Genomic DNA, 25,687 nt, shown 5'->3' with positions numbered 1-25,687 from the left:
TTAAAACTCATTTCAATCAAGCGGTTTCAAAGTGTTAAAAGAATGACGAAACAAACAGATCAGGATCAGTTTGAAAAGTGGAGTTTTTCCTTTATTGAACCTTTAATAAAATATACACAAGGCTGTTGGCCACTAACATTGATATCCCCCCCACTCCTCCCTCCATGGCTACATTCTAGTTTCCATAGTGACACACTGATTCACAGATGGTGAGGAGGGTGTTGTTACTTCTACATGAACATGTGGTATACATTTGTAGGAGGAGCACTGTTTAGGTGTGTTCTTTGAAACATTTGTTGGTGTGTAAATACAGCATCTACAGAGATCTACAGACTACAGTCCAGTGTTTCAACAGACTTTTACATAGCTACACAACATGGGTGCTTGCACATGTTGAGTGTGACAGAGATCGACAATTCTGTACATTATTTGCTGCAATGAAAGTTAAAGCACTTTTCCATATTCCTCTCGCCAATGTTCCATTTTCTATTTCTTTTCAATCACTGAATCTCTCGCTTTTCTCACCGAACAGCACTTCATATTTCTATTTCCCCCGTTATCATTCATCATCAGTGTTCTCCTCCTCAGCCCTTCTAGCCTGTATTTGTCACATACTTAAGCTTTCGTTTAATCGGTTTCCCCAGTAAAAATCAATAATCCATCCAATCCCCACTTTACATTGCACTAGCAACACAATCAGGAGGTGAAACTCATTAGGACCACTCTCCTTCTCAAAGAAATATACTAATATACATTCTGTTGGCCAAGTCTCTTGGCATCAGTCTTGGGACTCCTAACTCACAAACCAGACACTTAAAAAGAGCCAACACAACACAGTACACGGTCAACCTCTTCCCTCCCCGCCCCGCCCCTCATCAAAGTAAAACCCAACATTCAAATCATCATTCAGAGTTCAACAACAATACCCCGCACATCGTCACTTGAGGTTGGAGCCAATCACAGACAAGAATAAGACATAAATGATGAGAACATTTGGTGAAGGACTGTCATTGGTTAGATCAGAGAAGTTTTCTGTAAACCAATCGGATTCTTTCCAGACAACAAGTCATAATAAAGGATCATTGTTTATATAAAAAGATAAGGACATATCATGCTCTCATTACTCAGTAAAGGCCAACCAAGGACAGATAACTGCCGCTACTAGAAATAGAGGCCATGATAGAGTACATACGGGATGCCTAATGCTTACCTCTTACAGAAACAGATGCACTGTATTGTAACATTTTAACTAATAAGAGGGCATTACAACTATGTAGAGATCTAATTATACTTGATTGGGGGAGAAACGTTGTGCTGTGGTAGACATGTGACCATGCATTTGCTAAAACCAACGCTCAACATAGGAGCACATTCACCTCCACAGCATCAGTCAGGCTAATAATGTGTTTTTCAGTATCAACACCACCTGATCACTTTAGAGAAATGGGACTTCAGTGGTGGAGCGAAACAGGCATTTGTACCACGCCTTGCTAACAGGCTGCACACTGACTGAGATACACTGGTGCTGCTTGTCACGTCAGCATTTCCAGTCCATTTCCCAGGTCTGAGATGAACTAAGTTAGCCTGGTCTCGCCATTCATTAGTGCACACCGTACGAAACGTTTTTTTGCAACAGAAAATGAAAACTAGTGTTTCTTATTGTAAAAATCCAGGTAGTTCGTCCCTGTTTCAGTCCGTTTTCTTCTGTTTAGTGCCTAATGAATACGAACCTGGTCTCTAATATGTTTGACCTTTAGCCAACTCTTATCTGTCACGTTCATAATTGTCTGACAAGGCAACGAACGGAACAGTAGTTGATTAGAGCACAAACATATCTGACCAGATCAGGCTATAGATTCAGAGGGAAATTCTAACCTCCATTTTGTCAAATTTTCACTTGATGTCAGTGGGAGACTAAGTGAAAATTGGACAAGAAGTCAGGACACCCATTAAGTGCCGATATTCTCCCCGTTTCTCTCTTCACTCTTTTCTGACTGTCCTCTTCCAGCGTCTGTCTCCAAATCAGAGGTTCTCCTAACCTCTAACCAGTTTAAACAAGAACCTGTCTGTGCGCTATATACAAAGAAAGAAATAGAAAATAACTTAAACCTGTATATACATAACCATTCAGACAGCAAAAAGGAGTGGTTAAACTGGTCAGTGCCGTTTTTTTCTCCCAGATGATGTTTAAATACACCGATTTATTTGACATCCCAAAAAGATTGTGTACCATCTGTCTTTTACCTCGCTGAAGTTTCTAACAGCTGTAGTTCATACCTCGTCTTAAAAACGTATATGATTTATATGGCTCTAGCACTGTGATTTCCATTGAATGGGTTGTTAGCGTTTTCAGTAATCACGCCACTAGTGAGCTGAGTGTGACGTTTCTGTAACAGAGTTAAGAATGTACCGTAATGCTCTGCAGCTAGCTTGAAATGTCGCCGATGGAGCTAACCAATTGGTACCTTTTGTATAGCTCAATCGTGTTCACACGTTGTCATGGAGGGCAGTCACATGTGTTGCGAAGCAGAGGATCACTGGTTCGAGCCCGTGATGGAGACAGGGACGGTGGAGGAAGCTAAACCGTTAGCGGCACACTGACGTCGGTTACACTTCTCTAAGATAGAAATCAGAATAGAACTAGCCTACCTAAGGTTGAGTGTCTGCATGAGACTGTGCGGGTTAAGATAGAAATCAGAATAGAACTAGCCTACCTAAGGTTGAGTGTCTGCATGAGAGTGTGCGGGTTAAGATAGAAATCAGAATAGAACTAGCCTACCTAAGGTTGAGTGTCTGCATGAGACTGTGCGGGTTAAGATAGAAATCATAATAGAACTAGCCTACCTAAGGTTGAGTGTCTACATGAGAGTGTGCGGGTTAAGATAGAAATCATAATAGAACTAGCCTACCTAAGGTTGAGTGTCTGCATGAGAGTGTGCGGGTTAAGATAGAAATCAGAATAGAACTAGCCTACCTAAGGTTGAGTGTCTGCATGAGAGTGTGCGGGTTAAGATAGAAATCAGAATAGAACTAGCCTACCTAAGGTTGAGTGTCTACATGAGAGTGTGCGGGTTAAGATAGAAATCATAATAGAACTAGCCTACCTAAGGTTGAATGTCTGCATGAGAGTGTGCGGGTTAAGATAGAAATCAGAATAGAACAATATGATATAAATCAGAATAGAACAATATGGATTCTGTCATGATGATATGCCTCAGACTCACCATGATGAGTGTCTAGTGCAAACATTCCACGTTCTAGTAAGCAGCATGCCGTTTAAATATGATTTTCTGTACTTGTTTGATAGATGCCAGCGAAGTATACAGTGAAGCAGACACAGAGACATCCGAGTCACTAAAAGCGTCAAGTCAGGTTTTTTTGCAATGCTTTTTCTTGTTTCTTTAGAAAATATGTCTTGAATGCGAGTGTTGGATCTGAAGTGTGTTTTAATCGCTTTGGGAGGAAAACTGCCTCTCCTCATTGGGCTTTCCTCCTCCTGGTCCCGTCAATGTACCTTCCTCCTCCTGGTCCCGCCTTCTGTCTCTGTTTAACCAATCAGGGAGCTGCGTCTTGACAAGTCCACATTGCTGGCACTCAGTCCTCTGCATTCTGATAGACCGGTGTTGGCATCCTGGAGAGAGGGAGGGAGAAAACAGAAAGGATGTTTTTATTTATTTATTTCACCAGGTAGGCCAGTTGAGAACAACTTCCATTTACAACTGCGACCTGGCCAAGATAAAGCAAAGCACTGCGACAAAAACAACACAGATTTACACATAAACAAACATACAGTCAATAACACAATAGAAAAGAAAAATACAAGTACAGTGTGTGCAAATGTAGAAGAGTAGGGAGGTAGGCAATAAGTAGGCTCTAGAGATGAAAATAATTACAATGTTTGATAAAGGGTAGGCACCAAACAACATAGTGTTAACTAAATCTGACACTAATGAAAGTCAAATCATTTCATTCAGACGTATATCTCAGGAGCTCAGTGACAGCAGTCCTTGGCTGGTAACTAACAGGTTAATAGCTCAGTGACAGCAGTCCTTGGCTGGTAACTAACAGGTTAATAGCTCAGTGACAGCAGTCCTTGGCTGGTAACTAACAGGTTAATAGCTCAGTGACAGTGATGGACGGCTAACACCAGGTACCTGTGAGGGGTCTTCTGCACTCTTGTTGAGGAAGTTGAGGGAGCTGGCTCTCTTCATACTGAGGAACACACAGACAGACATTAAGGATTCAATTAGCCTCAATAGAAAAAGTTTTATTGCCTGGGTTTTCCTTTTTAACATTAGGTTACCAACTCAGGTGCCTTGTCGACTCCCCAATAAAGAACAAACCCCCTGAGGCAAACACAGTATGAGCAGTGATGGGCTAAGGTGCAGACATACAGTCTCTCTCACCCTGGGTTGCGGGGCTCCTGGGGGCCACTGCCCTGTAGTTTCTTCACCAGCATCTCACTGCTCCTGCGCAGCGCTTCACGGATCTTCCCAAAGGAGCCGCTCCGACGCAACGAACCGTTACCTTCCTGAGAGAACAAGACAACCACTGCATATTAAGGAGTGGCCTCTAAAACAGAAAGTAAATTTTGATGCATGTTATTATTTTCAAATATGTTTTATTACTTAGAGTACTGTGCAAAAGTTTAAGGCAGGAGTGAAAAAATGCTGTAAAGTAAGAATGCTTTCAAAAATGTTTTTGAAAGACAAGCACATTTTCGTCCATTAAAATAACATCAAATTGATCAGAAATACAGTGTAGACATTGTTAATGTCGTAAATGACTATTGTAGCTGGAAACGGCAGATTTTTAATGGAATATCTACATAGGCGTACAGAGGCCCATTATCAGCAACCATCACTCCTGTGTCCAATGGCACATTGTGTTAGCTAATCCAAGTTTATCATTTTAAAAGGCTAATTAATCATTAGAAAACCCTTTTGCAATTATGTTAGCACAGCTGAAAACTGTTGTTCTGATTAAAGAAGCAATACAACTGGTCTTCTTTAGACTAGTTGAGTATCTGGAGGATCAGCATTTGTGGGTTCGATTACAGGCTCAAAATGGCCAGAAACAAAGAACTTTCTTCTTCTTGTTCTGAGAAATGAAGGCTATTCCATGCGATAAATTGCCAAGAAACTGAAGATCTCATACAATGCTGTGTACTAGAGTCCTACTACAGTCCTTCCCTGTAGCTCAGTTGGTAGAGCATGGTGTTTGCAACGCCAGGGTTGTGGGTTCGATTCCCACGGGGGCCAGTACAGAAAAAAAAAAAGTATGAAATTAAATGTATGCATTCACTACTGTAAGTCGCTCTGGATAAGAGCTAAAATGACTAAAATGTAAAATGTAAAAAAATGTACTACTCCCTTCACAGAACAGCGCAAACTGTCTCTAACCAGAATAGAAAGAGGAGTGGAAGGTCCCGGTGTACAACTGAGCAAGAGGACAAGTACATTAGAGTGTCTAGTTTGAGAAACAGAGGCCTCACAAGTCCTCAACTGGCAGCTTCATTAAATAGTACCCACAAAACACCAGTCTCTACGTCAACAGTGAAGAGGCGACTCCAGAATGCTGGCCTTCTAGGCAGAGTTCCACTGTCCAGTGTCTGTTCTTTTGCCTATCTTAATCTTTTCTTTTTATTGGAGATATGGCTTTTTCTTTGCAACTTTGCCTAGAAGGCCAGCATCCCAGAGTAGCCTCTGCGGGTACGATTTAATGAAGCTGCCAGACTTGTGAGGCATCTGTTTCTAATGGGCCTCTGTACGCCTATGTAGATATTCCATAAAAATAAATATGCCGTTTCCAGCTACAATAGTCATTTACAACATTAATGTCGACTGTATTTCTGATCAATTTGATGTTATTTTAAAAGGACGAAAAAATTTGTTTTTCTTTCAAAAACAAGGACATTTCTTAGTGACCCCAAACTTTTGAACGGTAGTGTACATCAAATCATTATTTGGTGTGACCACCATTTGCCTTCAAAACAGCATAAATTCTTCTAGGTACACTTGCACACAGTTTTTGGAACTCGGCAGGTAGGTTGTTCTTCTGTGGATTTAGGCAGCCTCAGGTGCTTCTTTCTCTTCATGTAATCCCAGACAGACTCGATGATGTTGAGATCAGGGCTCTGTAGGGGACATACCATCACTTCCAGGACTCCTTGTTCTTCTTTACGCTGAAGATAAGTCATTATGACTTTCGCTGTATGTTTGGGGTCGTTGTCATTCTGCAGAATACATTTGGGGCCGATCAGATGCCTCCCTGATGGTATTGCATGATGGATAAGTATTTGCCTGTACTTCTCAGCATTGAGGAGACTTAATTCTGACCGAATCCCCAACTCCATTTGCAGAAATGCAGCCCGAAACTTGCAAGGAACCTCCACCATGCTTCACTGTTGCCTGCAGACACTCATTCGTGTACCGCTCTCCAGCCCTTCGGCGAACAAACTGCCTTCTTCTACAGCCAAATATTTTGACCCATCAGTCCAGAGCACCTGCTGCCATTTTTCTGCACCCCAGTTCCTGTGTTTTCGTGCATAGTTGAGTCGCTTGGCCTTGATTCCACGTCTGAGGTATGACTTTTTGGGCGCAAGTCTTCCATGAAGGCCACTTCTGACCAGACTTCTCTGGACAGTAGATGGGTGTTCCAGGGTCCCACTAATTTCTGCCAATTCTGAGCTGATGGCACTGCTGGACATCTTCCGATTGCGATGAGAAGTAAGCATGATGAGTCTCATCTGATGCAGTAAGTTTCCTTAGCCGACCACTGCGTCTACTGTCCTCAAAGTTTCCCGTTTCTTTGTGCTTCTTCAAAAGAGCTTGGACAGCACATCTGGAAACCCCTGTCTGCCTGGGAGAGACCTTGCTGATGCAGTATAACTACCTTGTGTCTTGTTGCTGTGCTCAGTCTTGTCATGGTGTATGACTTTTGACAGTAAACTGTCTTCAGCAACCTCACCATGTTAGCTGAGTTTGGCTGTTTCTCAACCAGTTTTATTCCTCCTACACAGGTGTTTCTGTTTCAGTTAATGATTGTGTTTCAACCTACATATTGGGTGATGATCATTAACACCTGTTTCATATAATTGTTTAATCATACACCTGACTATATGCCTACAAATCCCTGACTTTGTGCAAGTGTACCTACGAGAATTGATGCTGTTTTGAAGGCAAAGGGTGGTCACACCAAATATGGATTTGACGTAGATTTTTCTTCTGTTCACTCACCTTGCATTTAGTTAATTGATAAATATAATATATTAACATGTCTATTTTTGAAAGCATTCCTACTTTAGAGCATATTTTCGTGTCTAAAACTTTTGCACAGTACTGTATATCAATGTCTTTATCAGGCACAACAAACACACTAGATTTAAGCTACATAGCAAATTTTTATTGTTGCTATAAAAAAAAAAAACGTCATTTTTTAAATTTACGGGCGATTCACAATATATATCTCAATAGTTTTTTCTATAAAATCAGCTTTGTTGCACAATTAAAGGTATATACACTGCATTTCCAACAGTTTGGGATAATTTTATGAATTCAGGGCTTGTAAAATTATACCTAGGCTAAATATAATCCTTCAACCATAAGAGCCACTAATAATAACATTAGTTGAACCTGCTTTTTTGAAATAATCACTGATAAAGAATTCAAGTCTGTCTATGAAAATGCCCCTTTTGTTACAAATGTAACCAGAACCATGCACATCTACGAATAATGACCAACCTCTGGTAGCAGGTATTATTGTTAATGAGACCTGTGTTCATTTTCTATCTCTCAAGCACAAGCCCATGGCTAGTAAGTAGCCAGCTAATCTTTATATTTAAAGTCTGGCCAAGTTGGATCTATTTGCTTGCTAACAAGTTAGAACAGTTATGAATACACCCTCCAGTCCGTCTCCAACTATTTGAACAACATAGCCTGTTCATTTTGTTTAGTTGTTGAAATCAAGTGGTCTACCTGGATAAGAAGATGCTTATTTCTCAGAATGAAAATGAGTTGGCAATTCCTTAAACAAATGTATATTTTTATGCTCATTGCACATTTCTAAAACACAGACTAGACAGCTAGCACATAACAGTCTGTGGCTAAAATGCTGCTCGCATTTTCCACAATCATGTTCATTGATACTCTCGTTTTAGTAGGGTCTGCTATGTTCTGAAAGTTGGGAGTTGAGACAAAGAAAGTATTGTAAAGTAAAAGTTAAGTTCTCCTCTATTACAGTAAAATTATGTCTGAATGTGTTTCGTGTGTCTAGAAGACCGGTTATGTCGGACCAAACCTCAAATGCAAATTGCGAATTTAAACTGCTTGTTGTCAGAGAGAAAGAAGTGATATTTAGTCTCTTTGTTGTGAGTGGTAGGGAAGGGGCTTGGTGTCTGTGAAGGTGCACAGTACACACAGCACAGAAGGAGCGAAGGAGACGAGACCATAAAACATTGATTCTTGCTAAAAACATGTATTGGAATTAATTCGATATATAGCCCAGCCCTAATTTGACTATGTTCACTCTTACGAATGCTTCATCTTTCAACAACAATAAGACAAAGGAGGTTCGTACCCCGTTCCACTCTGCTCCGTCGTCCCCCTCACAGTCCCCCCGCTGGGGCCCGTTGAGACCCTCCCGGCTCTGCCGTCGCTCACCCCCTCCTGGGGCCCCATCCTTCAGGAGCTCCACCACCTTACTCTGGTTAATGGCATCTATACCCTGGGGGGGAACATGATAATGAATCCTAAATGTCAGCAGGGTTGAAACAGAGTGTATGTGAGAGCTTCAAGACTCTAGACTACAGCCTTTGATAATTGCACCGTCAGTGTCTCAGTGCTTGTACCTTCTTTTTCAGTGATTGTGTAGGACCTGCTTTTTGAATGATTGCATAGTAAAAGATTTTTTGACTGAATGTGCAGTAACTGAGTGATAGCGTAGAACTAGTATCTGATAGCAATAGCGTATCACTGCTACCTGATAGCGTATCACTGCTAGCGCCTGACGGTGAATGACTAGCGCCTGACGGTGAATGACTAGCGCCTGACGGTGAATGACTAGCGCCTGACTAGCGCCTGACAGTGAATGACTAGCGCCTGACAGTGAATGACTAGCGCCTGACAGTGAATGACTAGCGCCTGACAGTGACGGTGAATGACTAGCGCCTGACAGTGACGGTGAATGACTAGCGCCTGACAGTGACGGTGAATGACTAGCGCCTGACAGTGACGGTGAATGACTAGCGCCTGACAGTGACGGTGAATTACTAGCGCCTGATAACTTAGTACTAGCACCTGATAGCTTAGTACTAGCACCTGATAGCTTAGTACTAGCACCTGATAGCGTAGTACTAGCACCTGATAGCGTAGTACTAGCACCTGATAGCGTAGTACTAGCACCTGATAGCTTAGTACTAGCACCTGATAGCGTAGTACTAGCACCTGATAGCGTAGTACTAGCACCTGATAGCGTAGTACTAGCACCTGATAGCGTAGTACTAGCACCTGATAGCGTAGTACTAGCACCTGATAGCGTAGTACTAGCACCTGATAGCGTAGTACTAGTACCTGATAGCATAGTACTAGTACCTGATAGCATAGTACTAGTACCTGATAGCATAGTACTAGTACCTGATAGTGATAGTGTATTACTAGTACCTGATAGTGACAGTGAATTACAAGTCCTGGATAGTGTAGTACTAGTACCTGATCGTGTAGTACTAGTACGTGATCGTGTAGTACTAGTACCTGATCGTGTAGTACCTGATCGTGTAGTACCTGATCGTGTAGTACCTGATCGTGTAGTACTAGTACCCGATAGTGATAGCGTATTACTAGTAACTGATAGTGACAGTGAATTACAAGTCCTGGATCGTGTAGTACTAGTACCTGATCGTGTAGTACTAGTACCTGATCGTGTAGTACTAGTACCTGATCGTGATAGCGTACAACTAGTAACTGATAGTGACAGTGAATTACAAGTCCTGGATAATGACTTACTAGTAGAGGTCGGCCGATTTCAAGTTTTCATAACAATCGGAAATCGGTATTTTTGGACACCGATTTGGCCGATAAAAAAAACAAAAACATGCTGACACCTTTATTTAACTAGGAAAGTCAATTAAGAACACATTCTTATTTTCAATGACGGCCTAGGAACAGTGGGTTAACTGCCTTGTTCAGGGGCAGAACGACAGATTTTTACCTTGTCAGCTCGGGGATTCAATCTTGCAACCTTACGGTTAACTAGTCCAACGCTCTAACCACCTGCTTTACATTGCACTCCACGAGGAGCCTGCCTGTTACGCGACTGCAGTAAGAAGCCAAGGTAAGTTGCTAGCTAGCATTAAACTTATCTTATAAAAAACAATCAATCAATCATAATCACTAGTTAACTACACATGGTTGATGATATTACTAGTTTATCTAGCCTGTCCTGCGTTGCATATAATCGCTTAGGTACATGTTGCTCCAACGTGTACATAACCATAAACATCAATGCCTTTCTTTATATCAATACACAAGTATATATTTTTAAACCTGCATATTTAGTTAATATTGCCTGTGAACATACATTTATTTTAACTAGGGAAAATGTGTCACTTCTCTTGCAACAGAGTCAGGATATATGCAGCAGTTTGGGCCGCCTGGCTCGTTGCGAGCTGTGTGAAGACTATTTCTTCCTAACAAAGAGAGCCGACTTCGCCAAACGGGGGATGATTTAACAAAAGCGCATTTGCAAAAAAGCACAATCGTTGCACGAATGTACCTACCCATAAATATCAATGCCTTTCTTAAAATCAATACACAGAAGTATATATTTTTAAACCTGCATATTTAGCTAAAAGAAATCCAGGTTAGCAGGCAATATTAACCAGGTGAAATTGTGTCACTTCTCTTGCGTTCACTTCTCTTGCGTTCATTGCACGCAGAGTCAGGGTATATGCAACAGTTTGGGCCGCCTGGCTCGTTGCGAACTAATTTGCCAGAATTGTATGTAATTATGACATAACATTGAAGGTTGTGCAATGTAACAGGAATATTTAGACTTATGGATTCCACCCATTAGATAAAATACGGAACGGTTCTGTATTTCACTGAAAGAATAAACGTGATAGTTTCCGGATTCGACCATATTAATGACCTAAGGCTCGTATTTCTGTGTGTTATTATGTTATAATTAAGTCTATGATTTGATAGAGCAGTCTGACTGAGCGATGGTAGGCACCAGCAGGCTCGTAAGCATTCATTCAAACAGCACTTTCGTGCGTTTTGACAGCAGCTCTTCGCAATGCTTCAAGCATTGCGCTGTTTATGACTTCAAACCTATCAACTCCCGAGATTAGGCTGGTGTAACCCATGTGAAATGGCTATCTAGTTATCGGGGTGCGCACTAATAGCGTTTCAAACGTCACTTGCTCTGCATGGGTAATGCTGCTTCGAGGGTGGCTGTTGTCGATGTGTTCCTGGTCCGAGCCCAGGTGGGAGCGAGGAGAGGGACAGAAGCTATACTGTTACACTGGCAATACTAAAGTGCCTATAAGAACATCCAATAGTCAAAGGTATATGAAATACAACTCGTATAGAGAGAAATAGTCCTATAATTCCTATAATAACTACAACCTAAAACTTCTTACCTGGGATTATTGAAGACTCATGTTAAAAGGAACCACCAGCTTTCATATGTTCTCATGTTCTGAGCAAGGAACTTAAACGTTAGCTTTCTCACATGGCACATATTGCACTTTTACTTTCTTCTCCAACACTGTGTTTTTGCATTATTTAAACCAAATTGAACTTGTTTCATTATTTATTTGAGGCTAAATTGATTTTATTGATGTATTATATTAAGTTAAAAGAAGTGTTCATTCAGTATTGTTGTAATTGTCATTATTACAAATAAATTAAGATTTAAAAAAATATATAAATAAAAATTACCAATAAAAAAATATATATTTATATTTATTTTTTTAAATACAAAAATACAAAAAAAAATACAAGAAAATCAAAACAAAAATAAATAATAAAATGTAAATAAAAAATAAAAAAAGTGCCCGATTAATCGTTATCGTCTTTTTTTGGTCCTCCAATAAATCGGTATCGGCGTTGAAAAAAAAATCATAATCGGTCGACCTCTACTTACTAGTACCTAATATTGACAGTGAATTACTAGTACCTGATAGCGTATTACTAGTACTTGACACTGAATTACTAGCACCTAATAGTTATTGTGAATTACTAGTACCCGATCGCGCATTACTAGTACCCGATCGCGCATTACTAGTACCCGATCGCGCATTACTAGTACCCGATCGCGCATTACTAGTACCCGATCGCGCATTACTAGTACCCGATCGCGCATTACTAGTACCCGATCGCGCATTACTAGTACCCAATTGTGTACCTGACAATGAATTGCTAGTACCTGATAGTGATAGTGTATTACTAGTACCTGACAACGTATTATTAGTACCTGATAATGTATCACTAATAATGTATTACCAGTACCTGACAGTGTATTACCAGTACCTGACAGTGTATTACCAGTACCTGACAGTGTATTACCAGTACCTGACAGTGTATTACCAGTACCTGACAGTGTATTACCAGTACCTGCTTGCGTGTCTTGGTAGAACACTCCTCCAGTGTCTCAGCTGCCTGTAATTTACCCTGTCTGCGATACAGCGCCCCCAGGCTCTTCAGGGTGGTATTGACAGTAGGACTGACAGGAATGAAGTACATGTCAACATCATGTCATCATTAAACCACAATGTTAATATAATGTAAAACACTGAGTTCTGTGTATTTATCTCCCATTCAAATTAAGTTTAATACTAAGTCTCACCTGTCAACTTTGCAGGCCTTGTACCAGCTCCCATACTCTACACAGGGACTAGCTTCCTTCCTCTTCCCCTGAGAGAGAAAGTAGGAGCGAGAGAGAAATAGAGAAAGAGATAAGAGAGAGCGGAAAGGCCGGGAGAATAGAGGGGCAGTTAGCAGCAGTAGACATTAATTATGACCTTATTATAAAGCCTCCTCTATTATTAATACATTAATATTCTCTGTCTTTATCTCAGTCCTATTGGTCTACCCATCCATCAGAGTTTATAAGCTGCCATTAACAGGTATACAGTAGGACCATGGTTCAGATCAGTCATACTGCAGCTACCTTGCTCTCCTCTCTCTCCTCCGCATGCATCCAGATTGGCTTGTTGTCATCTGCAAGAGAAGGGGATGAAGAGAGGAGGGGATGAGTGGCACAGTTTTATTTGTATATTCATATATTTTGTTTCACGGACCAGAACCATACGTTATGAACCGTATACCACACGTATACCATATGTTATGAACCGTATACCACACATATACCATATGTTATTAACCGTATACCATACGTTATGAACCGTATACCACCCGTATACCATAGGTTATGAACCGTATACCACACGTATACCATAGGTTATGAACCGTATACCACACGTATACCATACGTTATGAACCGTATACCACACGTATACCATACGTTATGAACCGTATACCACACGTATACCATACATTATGAACCGTATACCACACATATACCATATGTTATTAACCGTATACCATACGTTATGAACAGTATACCACACGTATACCATACGTTATGAACCGTATACCACCCGTATACCATACGTTATGAACCGTATACCACACGTATACCATACGTTATGAACCGTATACCACACGTATACCATACGTTATGAACCGTATACCACACTTATACCATATGTTAAGAACCATAAACTATATGTTATGAACCATATACCATATGTTATGAACCGTATACCATATGTTATGAACCGTATACCACACATATACCGTACATTATGAACCGTATACCATATGTTATGAACCGTATACCATATGTTATGAACCGTATACCATATGTTATGAACCGTATACCACACAAATACCGTACATTATGAACCGTATACCATACGTTATGAACCGTATACCACACTTATACCATATGTTAAGAACCATAAACTATATGTTATGAACCGTATACCATATGTTATGAACCGTATACCATATGTTATGAACCGTATACCACACATATACCGTACATTATGAACCGTATACCATATGTTATGAACCGTATACATTTGATATACCTTATGTTCCCTCACACAACAAATAAAAGGTATTTGCATTTAAAACCAAAATGGATAAATTTATGGCATATCATTAAAGAGTATTCCACAATGCTAACTCTGTGAAACCTACAGTGTGTGTGGGAACACAAAGTGTCCCATGCCAGACCCCTGTACTGTGCTGTACTGAGCGTGACAGTGTTTAAGGGTTTGATTGGCTTCAAGGCAGTGCTGCATTAACATGCTTCACACACGACAGAGCCTGTATTAGCCCTGAACCCCTGAACTGACTGACTGGCCAGGACACGCATGGCCAGCCAATTACCACAGGGTTTACTGGGTAGTCCCAGCCAGAATGGACATACTGTTGATTCACACCTCTTCTAATGCTACATAGAGTTGGAGGTGGTTGGTCTGGTGGTAAATGTAGTAGTAGGGTGCATCCCAAATGGCACCCTATTCCCACAGGGCTCTGGTCAAAAGTAGTGCACTACATAGGGAATAGGGTGCCATTTGGGAATAGGGTGCCAATTAATAATAATTGATTGGATTTATATAGTGCTTTTCTCCCGAGGTACTCAAAAAGCTTTACACAGTAGGGGGAAACTCACCTCATCCACCAGCAATGTGTAGCACCCACCTGGGTGTATGCATGGCAACCATTTTGTGCCAGAAAGTTCACCACACATCATCTATCAGGTGGAGAGGTGAGGAGTGTTATATGCCAATTAGGAATGAGGGCATGATTAGCTGGCCATGATGGAATGGGGCCAGGTTGGGAATTTAGGACGCAGCCGTAGTTTGTCAGTGAGTGTTGTGTTAATGTCCACTGTAGGACTGCTGGTCATAGGAGACTCACTGTTGACTGATCCAAACTCCTTCTCATGTGCTCTGGTTAGGATCTCTTTGTACAGAGACTCAGCATCCTTGAACTTCCCCTGTTTGAGGTAGCATGTAGCCTAGAGAGATGAGATGAAACCTCAAATGGTTTGATGCGAAAATACAACTCAATTCAATACACAAGCCAATAAATGTAACAATACCAAGATCGCAAAAAAACATCAGTCTGTTCAACTTGAATAAATCTCTCAGCAGGAATTCATTACTGAAAATGTAGCTCTTCAACAATGTCTAGCCCCCTCTCCCTCCCTCCCTCCCTACCAGGTTGTTCTTGGTCTTGGCTACGTTGGGGTCGTCAGCCCCCAGTTTGGACTGGTAGATCTCCAGGGCTTGTCTGTAATAATACTCCACCTCCTCGTACTTTCCCTGGTTCTGACACAGCAGGGCCAGGTTGTTCAGCTGCTTGGCCACATCAGGGTGGTACTTCCCCAGGACCTGAACACACAACCATTTAAAAGACTTTACCTACAGGAAAGGACAAGTCATACATATAGTTTCACTTGTGAGTTATCATGGGCTATGAATTTATCTGACCACATGACCTAACCAGGAAAAACTCTTATGATCCATACCTTCTCTCTGATCTCCAGGGCTCTCTTACAGAGGGGCTCAGCCTCCTTGTACTTGCCCCTCTTCCCGTAGAGTACAGCCAGGTTGTTGAGAGTGGCGGCTACCGCAGGGTGGTCCTTCCCCAGGGTCTTCTCTCTGATGGCCAGGGCATCATTCAGCAGGTGGGCTGCCTCTTTGTACTTGTTCTGGTCCCTGGAACAAAACATCACATCATGTTAGAAGATTAATACATGTGCTACCTATAATTAACCATTAAGTCTTCAGCCAGCTATTCATCTGAGCAAGTGTATCTAAAACTATCCACACATCCATCCATCCTACGCACACACACCTGTAGACCAGAGCCAGGATGTTGAGCATGGTGGCCACGTCAGGGTGGTCGTGTCCGGAGGTCTTCTCCAGGTCCTCCAGGGCCTGTTTGCAGAGGGGTACGGCCACCTCGTACCTCCCCTGGGAGGCGTACTGGATCACCAGGTTGTGGAGGGTCCTCAGGCGGGCCGGGATCTCATAGCCACCCTGCTGGGCCGCCACCTCTCCGCTGGGCTGGGCTGGAGGGGGAGGGGAAACACAGCGGAGAAGGGAGGGGGCAGGGGAAACACAGCGGAGAAGGGAGGGGGGAAACACAGCGGAGAAGGGAGGGGGCAGGGGAAACACAGCGGAGAAGGGAGGGGGAGGGGAAACACAGCGGAGAAGGGAGGGGGAGGGGAAACACAGCGGAGAAGGGAGGGGGAGGGGAAACAGCGGAGAAGGGAGGGAGGAGGGGAAACACAGCGGAGAAGGGAGGGAGGGGGAAACACAGCGGAGAAGGGAGGGAGGGGGGAAACACAGCGGAGAAGGGAGGGAGGGGGAAACACAGCGGAGAAGGGAGGGAGGGGGGAAACACAGCGGAGAAGGGAGGGAGGGGGGAAACACAGCGGAGAAGGGAGGGGGAGGGGAAACACAGCGGAGAAGGGAGGGGGAGGGGAAACACAGCGGAGAAGGGAGGGGGAGGGGAAACACAGCGGAGAAGGGAGGGAGGAGGGGAAACACAGCGGAGAAGGGAGGGAGGGGGAAACACAGCGGAGAAGGGAGGGGGAGGGGAAACACAGCGGAGAAGGGAGGGAGGGGGAAACACAGCGGAGAAGGGAGGGAGGGGGAAACACAGCGGAGAAGGGAGGGAGGGGGGAAACACAGCGGAGAAGGGAGGGGGGAAACACAGCGGAGAAGGGAGGGGGGAGGGGAAGCGTTAGAGAGAGAGCTGGAAGTCTCATTCTTTGTACATTGCTCCAACTGGACTTTACTCAATATGTCTATCGGCATTTGGGAATGAAACCCTGTGACATCATCAACGTTAGTGCTCTGCTGCAGCTGATGATGTCACAGGGTTGGGTTCTCTATTACTCTCCTACAGGTGTTGACTACAGTCTCTGGGTTGGACACATAGTAAACATATTCAGATTTTTTTTATACGATGTTAATGATTTAGACTTGTGGGATTCCCCTATATGGTCCTCTTCTTTATTAATCAATCTATCAAAACAGTCAATCATCATCATACCCTGTCCCTGGTCCTCATCGTTGGGGAACAGGTCGTCCAGGCTGTCTTTAGACGTCTCCCCTGCAGCCTTCTCCTCAGACTGTGACACGTCGTCGTCAAACTTCTTGATCTGGTTCATGAACTCCAGGTGCTTCTTCTCCTCCTCCAGCTGGGCAACACTCTGCTCACTACGCTGCAGCTTGTGCTGGGGGGAGGAGAGGAGAGGGGATATGAGTGTGATGGAGGTGAAGCTCGACAAATGTTTTGCTTTGGAAGGGTTTAAAATGATAGCATACTGCAAAATCTAAATTGACGAGATGAGCCCACATCCCACACCATCGACAGTGTACGTTGGGACATGGACTCAAAACGTTTTAATCACTTTGGGTCTAGAAACATCTGAAAACCATTGATATTAAGCGTGAACTACCAGTGCAAGCAGTATGTAGTGATATGCTGTACACGTACCTGTGTTCCTGCTAGCTCATCTCTTAACCACTGGTTCTCCTGACACAGTCGTCTGACCTGGGCTCTTAGCTTCTGTTTCTCTGACTCCACAGCACTCAGGTGACCCGACAGGGCAATGATCACCTGGGGAGAGGGAGGGAGGGAGGGGTTAACCCTCTAGAGTCTAAGCCAGGGGGAGGGGTTCTACTAAGTTATGGAATTCTTATAAGGACCCATTTAGGTATCCCCAAAAAAATATACTCATACAGTCAAGCCTCATGGTCTGACAAACACCGCTGAAGCTCTGACACCATTCACCGCAGATGCGGAAGGCCGATATCGGCGATTGAGACGATGCATGCATGCATGCAAAAAAAAAAGATATCTCTAGCTTAGACAGACAGATATTTATGGGGATCTATATTATGCTAATTAGATTTCCAGCAAAGGCCACTGAAATTGATTCAAGAGGGTTAATTGAAGGAAGAGAGAAAGCTTTGAGAATGTTCTAGTTTCTAAAGAGTAAGCGGCTAGCCTTGGGGTGATGATCACCTGAAGAGAGGGACTTTGCTTGATCTATTTAACCTTTATCTAGGCAGGTCAATTAGGAGCCAACTCATTTTAAATGACAACCTGGCAAATAGGGGGGGATGGATTAAAATAATACAGGAACGCTTTGATAATGTTTTGGTTTCAAAGGGGGAGTGGTAGTCTGGGAATGCATGTGTATAATAATATTAATTTAGTGGGTGTTTATTTCTGTTCTATTTTACACATGTACAAGTGTGTATAAATACATGGTTAAATTGGAAATGTTTTTTTTTGTTGCATATCCTATTATCAACGGAGACTCTGGAGCGATTAGGGTAAGTGCCTTGCTCAAGAGCACAGACAGATTTTTCACCTTGTCGGCTCGGGAATTCGAAGAGCAACCTTCCGGTTACTAGCCCAACGATTTAACCACTAGGCTACCTCCCATGACTGACTGCTTGTTGTAACCTATTCTGAGACCAGTGCAAATAACGTCCTCTTTGGAGGACAATAATACATTGTTCTATTCTACTCTATTCAAAATAGGGTGGGGAGGTGGAGGAGTGAGTTGAGTCGGAGGGAAAGCTTTGAATGTCTTTTGGGACCTTCTTTTAAGCATTTCATGTTATATCAGTCCATCAGTGTCTAAGGCAGATTCCCACTGGCAGATTCCTACAGGAAGAACAACTGCCCTATTCTCTATAATTCAACGTCCTCTCTTTCTATAAGAGACATTATTCTAAATAAATCCTCTGGTTGAGTCTTAGTCACACAATGTACCATGTCGTCGAGGACCAGAATCATCTTTTCCCCCTTCACTCATGATTTGTCATCATTACATCATCCCGTACCTCTAAACCGGAGTAGTAAGCATCTCCCACTCAACCCCATCTATCCTTGTCCCAATTATCTTTCTCACCCCCTCACTGAATCCCTCAACACCTTCTTTCCCCCACATCTCTCTCCTACCTGTGCCTCTCCCAGGCCTAATTCTATGGCCTCCAGGCTCTTCCGCAGCAGGCCTGACTTCTCCTGGGCAGCAGGTGGCTGGGTGCAGTCCAGCAGGGACGTGAGGAGCTGGGCATGCTCCCCTCTGAGTGTCTCCAGTCCCTGCATCACAGTCTTTGTGTTGAGCACGATCTCATCCTGGGTCAGGCGCTCCAGGGCCTCCTCGCTGCGTGGGTACACCATGGTGGACATAACCTGAGTTCACACACACTGGAGGGGAGAGAGATTAGTTTTGAGTTAGCATATTCTTGTTTGAAGCTCTTAGAATCAAGGCTAGTTAGAGGAAGAGTCATCTAATCATATTACAAGACTTAAAAATTATGTCCGATTATGAGATTATTTCAAGGATGAGCACAACTGTTCAGTCTGTTACCAACAAACAACCATGCCACAGCTCACTCCTCTGGGCCCTCTGCCTCTGTTCCAATGGGACTTGAATCTTTTGAGCTTGAATAAACTAATTAATGAGCATTTCAGTTACAAAGCTATTCCATACATAGTTTGCGTGGCACTACCTTTATAGTCAATCTTTATCGCGACTCGCGAGAACAGAATTGACTAAATGGAATCATGGAAGTTAAAGACACGCATCGTCGCAGACATAGCTGGCCCGAGCAGAAATGCGCGACTCCGCGACTTCTCCTCCACTCCTCTGCTGTAGACGCGCACCTGTTCTCCTCTCGCGCCGCCAAGCGGCCCTCGCCCACACAAATCACCTCCCTCCTCATCCCTCCTCCCTTCCCCACCCGCACAATCCATCGACTGCAATGCACCAATATGAGCGGTCCCGTAATTTCCCATCCGATTGCCACAACTAACAAATCTCTCAAACGCTGTATGGAACGTTTGGCAATTTGCAACTCTTGTTGTCGATCCATCTTACTGTCAATAGTAACCTAGTATATGGACCAACACACTTTCGGAATCGCCCCTCTCACAGGATAACAAGAAATGAGAGACAGAGGATCAATGAAGGAGATCGATAGAGCTGAGCATTACAAGGAAATAAAATACATTCAGTATTTTGAGAGACCTAATCTATTATAAGATCTTGGCCTATATCATACAAAGAATGATAGGCCTAAATGTCACACACAGGCTCGTGTCCTACAAAAACAAAAAAAACACTCCAGACATGTTTGTAAGCATAGAGGCAGGTTTGAGGCCCAGAACGAAATATGCTTCTGCAATGGCTTTCTGCAATGGATGCGGTCGTGAGAGCACAGTACAAAGTATCTATGCTAATTCAATGAGGACCATAACAATTTCCCCAACACTTAAAATAAGCGATGACTCGTCGAAACAATGTAGCGAACCAAGACGAGCTCGATCTGCAACATTGTAGAACGTTGGTGATATCACGAGCCTGGTCTGGGAGAGGACCACAGGTATGATTTAGTAGCCTAGCTCTCTCGAATGGACGTCAAAATATAAGCCAATACAATTCATATACTGTTAAAAATACACTGACAAACCTCGTATTGACTCTCAATCCACACGTTACCTTAACCGAAACGGTTCTATTTCCCCCAAGACAAGTGCGCTGCCCCTGGCTACCTCGACCTCAAACAAAGCACGACCGACTGTTGTGATGCTCCACTTCCATCTCTTTTTGTAAGACTGGGCGACGCTCCTGAACCGCAATGACAACGGCAAGGCTGAGGAGATAACGTTACCGATATAAACCTGCCCTTATATAAAGGTTGACGGTATAATATCACAGATTTTTTTAAAAAATGATTTCTACGTTTTCTACAGCTAAGCAAATTGTTAAATGTAGTCAGGTAACTTAATAACAAAAGTGAGTATTTGCACCACGATAGACATTTAAGTTATTTACCTTCTCTCTCTCCCCAGTCCGCCCGCCGGTTAAATCCTGATGACACGTTACTCGGCCTGTTGCGCTATAAAAATAGCCCACGAAACACCACTGGCTTTAATCCCGTTGTATAAAGTCGCTGCCGTCTAAAAACTAGCAAATTCCAAGCAATACATTGTAACCAATTATGCTAGCGTTGCTGGATGGCTAGCTAATGAATTCGAGCCTGCCACGAATTAGCCTAGTCAACGTCCTCGTCTTCCGCAACTTGAACCGGAGCAGCGCTCAAAATACAGGAACACTATTTGCTGTGAGTCGGCATCGTTCTATCCAGATAGTGTGGGACTGGTACGTTCTCTCACAGTTTTAGAAGTGTGTTCCAAGGATGACAGTCACTACCCGAAAATGGCTGTTGTCCGAATTCTCCCACAATCCACAGCCTCAGCCCTGGCGCTATGACATCACCGCCCCCCAACGAGAGGGGAAGGGGCAGGCATGGAGGGGAAGGGGCATGGTGTTGAGGCAGTAGGTATTCCTTTTTCTCATTCTAATGTAAACATATATTAGGTTATATAGATGGCACGATTGTCATGTTTTTATGTACTGATAGCCACACTCCAACACTCAGACATCATTTACAAACGAAGCATTTGTGTTTATTGAGTCGGCCAGATCAGAGGCAGTAGGGAGGACCAGGGATGTTCTCTTGATAAGTGTGTGAATTGGGCCATTTTCCTGTCCTGCTAAGCATTCAAAATGTAACGAGTACTTTTGGGTGTCAGGGAAAATGTATGGAGTAAAAACGACAACATTTTATTTACGAATGTAGTGGAGTAAAAGTAAAAGTTGTCAAAAATACCCCCCAAAACGACTTAAGTAGTACTTTAAAGTATTTTTACTTAAGTACTTTACACCACTGTCTAGAGATTCAAAAAAAATTTGAACTGAACTTAAATTTATAAAATAGGTTATGTTAATTCCTAGATTACTTTCAAATTAATGAATGAAAATACACCAGAGGACATACAAATCAGGAGTATTTATTTAAAAACCAAAACAATGAACAGTTCCACTTTTCCATCGCACAACATAAACATAAAAAAGCAGTACTACAAAAGATCAAATAAAAAACAAGGACTAAGATACATTACAGAAGTACATTTGTTTTGTATGTACAAGCATTATTATTGTTTATAGGCAAAAGGCAAAAAAGCTGCTGAAGAAACAATGGCATGTGCAAAAATACTCTCCAAATCCACAAGCGTTAGAATCCTCCCCTCAAACTACTAGCTACCAAGCATAACTATGGTCTATGCAGTGTTATACAAAAAACGATTCCCTTCTGTGATAGGCTGCTATGCTACAAGCAGGGAGATCCTTTCAAATGGGTTCTACTAGAAGCAAAGCTTCTGGAATCCTGGCAGAGACTCTAGATCTTATGGTTTGTTCTAGATCTCTCACTCCATTTGTTCTGAAACACATTGTGATGATAGAGGAGAGGAAGGAGATTATTGATCATTAAAGGGATTTATTAATAGATCATATTGTTCTTCCCCTTCACTAGGGACAGGTGTTTTTCAGGATCATGTGACCTGATCAGGAAGGCTGGGCCCTGGTTATAGGTTTAAACCAAAGACGGTAGATAAATGAAGATATCTTATGTGATAGAAGCTGGGTCTGGTCTACTTAGTTAATTGACTGCATATGAACCAGAAAAAATAGGGAGCGGGATGTCTTGCTTCCTCTTCCGTCTCTGGTATAGACTATAACCAGGGCCCAGAGTTGTTCTAAGTCACATGGTCAGGAATAACTGCTGTCCCTAGGTTCTGACTGGAGGGAGTACAGCTAAGACCAGAAGCTTACTTTTTCGTAGCAGGTTAGGTTAGGTTAGGAGAAATACACAGCACGTTAGGATAATTAAAGTGGCAGATTAGGATACTTAGGTTAAGGTTAGGAAAAAGGTTAGGATTAGCAAAATGTTTCTCCTAACCTGCTACAAAAAGTAACTTCCGGTCGTAGACTATACTCCCTTTAGTCACAACCCTGTCCCTATATGTTAGTCATGAAGACCATCACAGCAACCACAGGTAAGTACAGCTAGAGACACAGGTTAACACACAGCAGGTAAAGTTAGAGACGACAGTCACACAGGAAGAATAGGCCTAGAGAAGGTAGGAAAAACAACAAACAACATGTAAACGGTGAGACCGGTGAAAGACAGGGACTGAACTGTGAACAGGGGGAGAGGAGAGACAGAGTAAAACAGTGGAATGTATCATGGTAACAGAATCTTTTTCTAACATTGAAATAAATTATTTTGGAACAAGAATCATTATTTAAAGTTTTGTTTTGTTGTTGTCACCAAAAACACTGAACACCTATATCTACACCCTCTCGTCAGCTTGGCTGTTATATCCATGTAACAGACATTTTTGGCAGTGATTTTTTTTTTGTCCCTTTCGTTGAATACTTACGATTCCCCTATGAAGAGAAAGCAGTTCAAATAGAATCATATCTTACACTCCTTATTATGCTAATAACACGCTACAAGGCAAAGAGCAGTTGGAGCTCTGGCAGTAGATGTCGCCCATAACGACTGATTCAGGGTCAGGTAATTTTAACTCCCCTAATGATTATGGTTCTGACTGGTGGGCAGGGTAATCTGATCCTAGATCTGTGGTTAAGGAGACACATCTACACATCATACGCCCCTCCCATAGATACAACCATGTACATAACATACATAGATACAGTCTCAGTTAAAAGATGAGAGTCCAAGTCCAGATGAAGATATGGGTCTGGGTCTAGCCCTTGGCTGGTGGGCAGTGACATGTGATAAGAGCAGCAGAGTTTGATGGTCTGCTTTCAATAGTGCCACTGCCCTGGCCATATCTCTCTTTGGTACTCACAAGGGAAGCTGCACAAAGTATCCAAGCTCACAGGTTACAAAGTCAACTGACTATGGAGTTTGGAGAGAGATTATTATGGTGCGTTTGTGTTCAAGAACAACAGAAAATGCTCTAGTGAAGTAACAGCTGGTTCTGGGCTATAAAAAGTGTTTCATTTGTAAATTAACAGTCAACTATCTCTCCTGCTATCAATTTTTTTCTCTCGAATTAAATGAGACATTCACTGATAAAATAGGTTGAAAACTTCCAAAATGGATGTTCCTAAATAATGAAGCTTCTGACGACAGTGAGATCAAATAAACGAAGACGCAATCAATGAATATTATCTGCATTCAAATGAAGTTCAGGGGATATCTCCAATGATTGTTGGAAATGCATCCTCGTACTCGTACTTTGCATGCTATCATTCAGACTTATTTGTGGAACATGCATAGCTGCGTATTCATTCTCAGTGAGTTTGAAGCCCTTGGAGCCCCCCCCCCCTCCCCAAAAGAGAACAGGGCCAGATATTGAGTTAGTTACACGAGATGTTGACGTCACTGCTGAGAAACCTTCTACCTCCAAGTTACCATGAAAATCATAATAATAACAGCAAAATTGGACACAATGGCATCGTAATACTTGACATTGGTCATAATACTTTACACTGCACAGGTGGGGTTAGGGTTACAGTTCAGGTGACACAGCGCTAAGTTACTCACGACTGGTCAGCACTCATTTTAGATGCCAAGAGGACTAGTGTGTTGCTTAGAACACATCGCCATTTAATCAAATCAAGAGAGCAATGCTGGCAACAATAACTGATTGATAAAGGGACAAGCCTTACAGACAGCAGTAAAGTTTGGACAAACAGTGAGCTCTGAATTTGGAGGACTGGACTGGACTGGACTAGACTGGACTGGACTGGACTAGACTGGACTGGACTGGACTAGACTGTGCTGTTCACAGAAAGTGACAATGTTGTTACAACACCAAAGCGGAACGTTTCCATTTTTTACTCTTCATATCATATCAACGTATATCATTGGTGAGAAAAAAGCTTTTTCTTGTATTTAGGGAGCAGGAAAAGCATTGCTACTGTAGTTGTCTGTTGTTTGTTCCATTTTTCATGCAGCGTTCCCCTCCATACCCCATAATAACCATGTCATTACTGTTAACACAATATGATGTTCTTGTTATAACTGGCACGTGGATGGTGGAGTTTACAGCATGCAGGTCTGGGTTAGAGCACGGACTGACCGTTGGCAGGTTCAATGTGATAAGAGAATGACCTGGTCAGGGGTCAAGGGTTCATAATGGGAGTTATTCGTGGGGTTGCATCTCATCGTTACGGTTAGTTGAACGGCAGTTAGTTATCTTGTGCTGTGTTCCTCTCATACACACACCATATTGGGAGAGATGGGCATTTTAATTCATTAAAGTGACAAGTAGCGTTCCACCCCTTCCCTCCCTCCCTCCCTCTTTCTCTCCCTCCTTATAGAGAAATAAGACAAATATAGAAAAAACGGCCAGCCCCTCAACCCTCCATCGTGATTGACCAATACAAGTGCCATGGCGTTCTGAGAGGCGGGGTCTGTGTGCGTAGGTGGGACGGGACTAGGTGAGGCAAGGGGGCCAAGGGGGAGGGGTAAAGGGTGGACCCTAGGAGGGGGGTTTGCTGTAACCAAACAGTCCAACAGGGAAGTACTTGACGTGCGTGGGCCACTGGGCAGCCAGTTGGAAGAACTTGACGTCGTTCCACTCCACTCCGTCTATGGACACTGCAGGGACACACACAGGGAAGGAGACACAGCTAAGTATGGCTGTTGTTCAGACAGAGAACACTTGGGCTGTGTCCGAAATGGCACCCTATT

At 42.8% G+C, this 25,687-nt stretch overlaps 2 protein-coding genes across 6 annotated transcripts in view; both read right to left on the bottom strand.

Annotated features, from left to right (window-relative positions):
• Nucleotides 1–65: 65 nt before the first annotated feature.
• Nucleotides 66–21,381, bottom strand: LOC106578016 (kinesin light chain 2). 3 transcript variants are annotated; one of them, XM_014156547.2, is made up of 15 exons: nucleotides 20,947–21,381; nucleotides 19,068–19,316; nucleotides 17,589–17,711; nucleotides 17,142–17,325; nucleotides 15,936–16,152; nucleotides 15,607–15,796; nucleotides 15,296–15,469; nucleotides 14,994–15,093; nucleotides 13,171–13,220; nucleotides 12,847–12,914; nucleotides 12,615–12,723; nucleotides 8,578–8,724; nucleotides 4,407–4,531; nucleotides 4,155–4,212; nucleotides 66–3,631 (listed from the first exon to the last, which is right to left on the bottom strand). In XM_014156547.2, exons 2-15 carry the CDS (start codon nucleotides 19,296–19,298, stop codon nucleotides 3,548–3,550), a joined length of 1,860 nt encoding a protein of 619 aa, XP_014012022.1. In that variant the 5' UTR covers nucleotides 19,299–19,316; nucleotides 20,947–21,381; the 3' UTR covers nucleotides 66–3,547. The 3 variants fall into 3 exon arrangements, with proteins under 3 accessions (XP_014012022.1, XP_045556448.1, XP_045556449.1); XM_045700492.1 differs by lacking the exon at nucleotides 20,947–21,381 and adding an exon at nucleotides 20,582–20,754; XM_045700493.1 differs by lacking the exon at nucleotides 20,947–21,381 and adding an exon at nucleotides 20,611–20,745.
• Nucleotides 21,382–21,949: 568 nt separating this feature from the next.
• Nucleotides 21,950–25,687, bottom strand: part of LOC106578017 (phosphofurin acidic cluster sorting protein 1) — a 103,462-nt gene continuing 99,724 nt past the window's right edge. For all 3 annotated transcript variants that reach the window (XM_014156551.2, XM_014156550.2, XM_014156552.2), the window contains one exon: nucleotides 21,950–25,594. In XM_014156551.2, coding sequence (XP_014012026.1) covers nucleotides 25,476–25,594 — 119 coding nt within the window. In that variant the 3' untranslated portion in view covers nucleotides 21,950–25,475. The remainder of the gene's footprint in view (nucleotides 25,595–25,687) is intronic.

Source organism: Salmo salar, chromosome ssa18, assembly GCF_905237065.1.
Source record: "Salmo salar chromosome ssa18, Ssal_v3.1, whole genome shotgun sequence".
Classification (NCBI taxonomy): domain Eukaryota; kingdom Metazoa; phylum Chordata; class Actinopteri; order Salmoniformes; family Salmonidae; genus Salmo; species Salmo salar.
The sequence above is the reverse complement of the archived record's forward strand: the minus strand, read 5'-3'. Positions and strand labels throughout refer to the sequence as shown.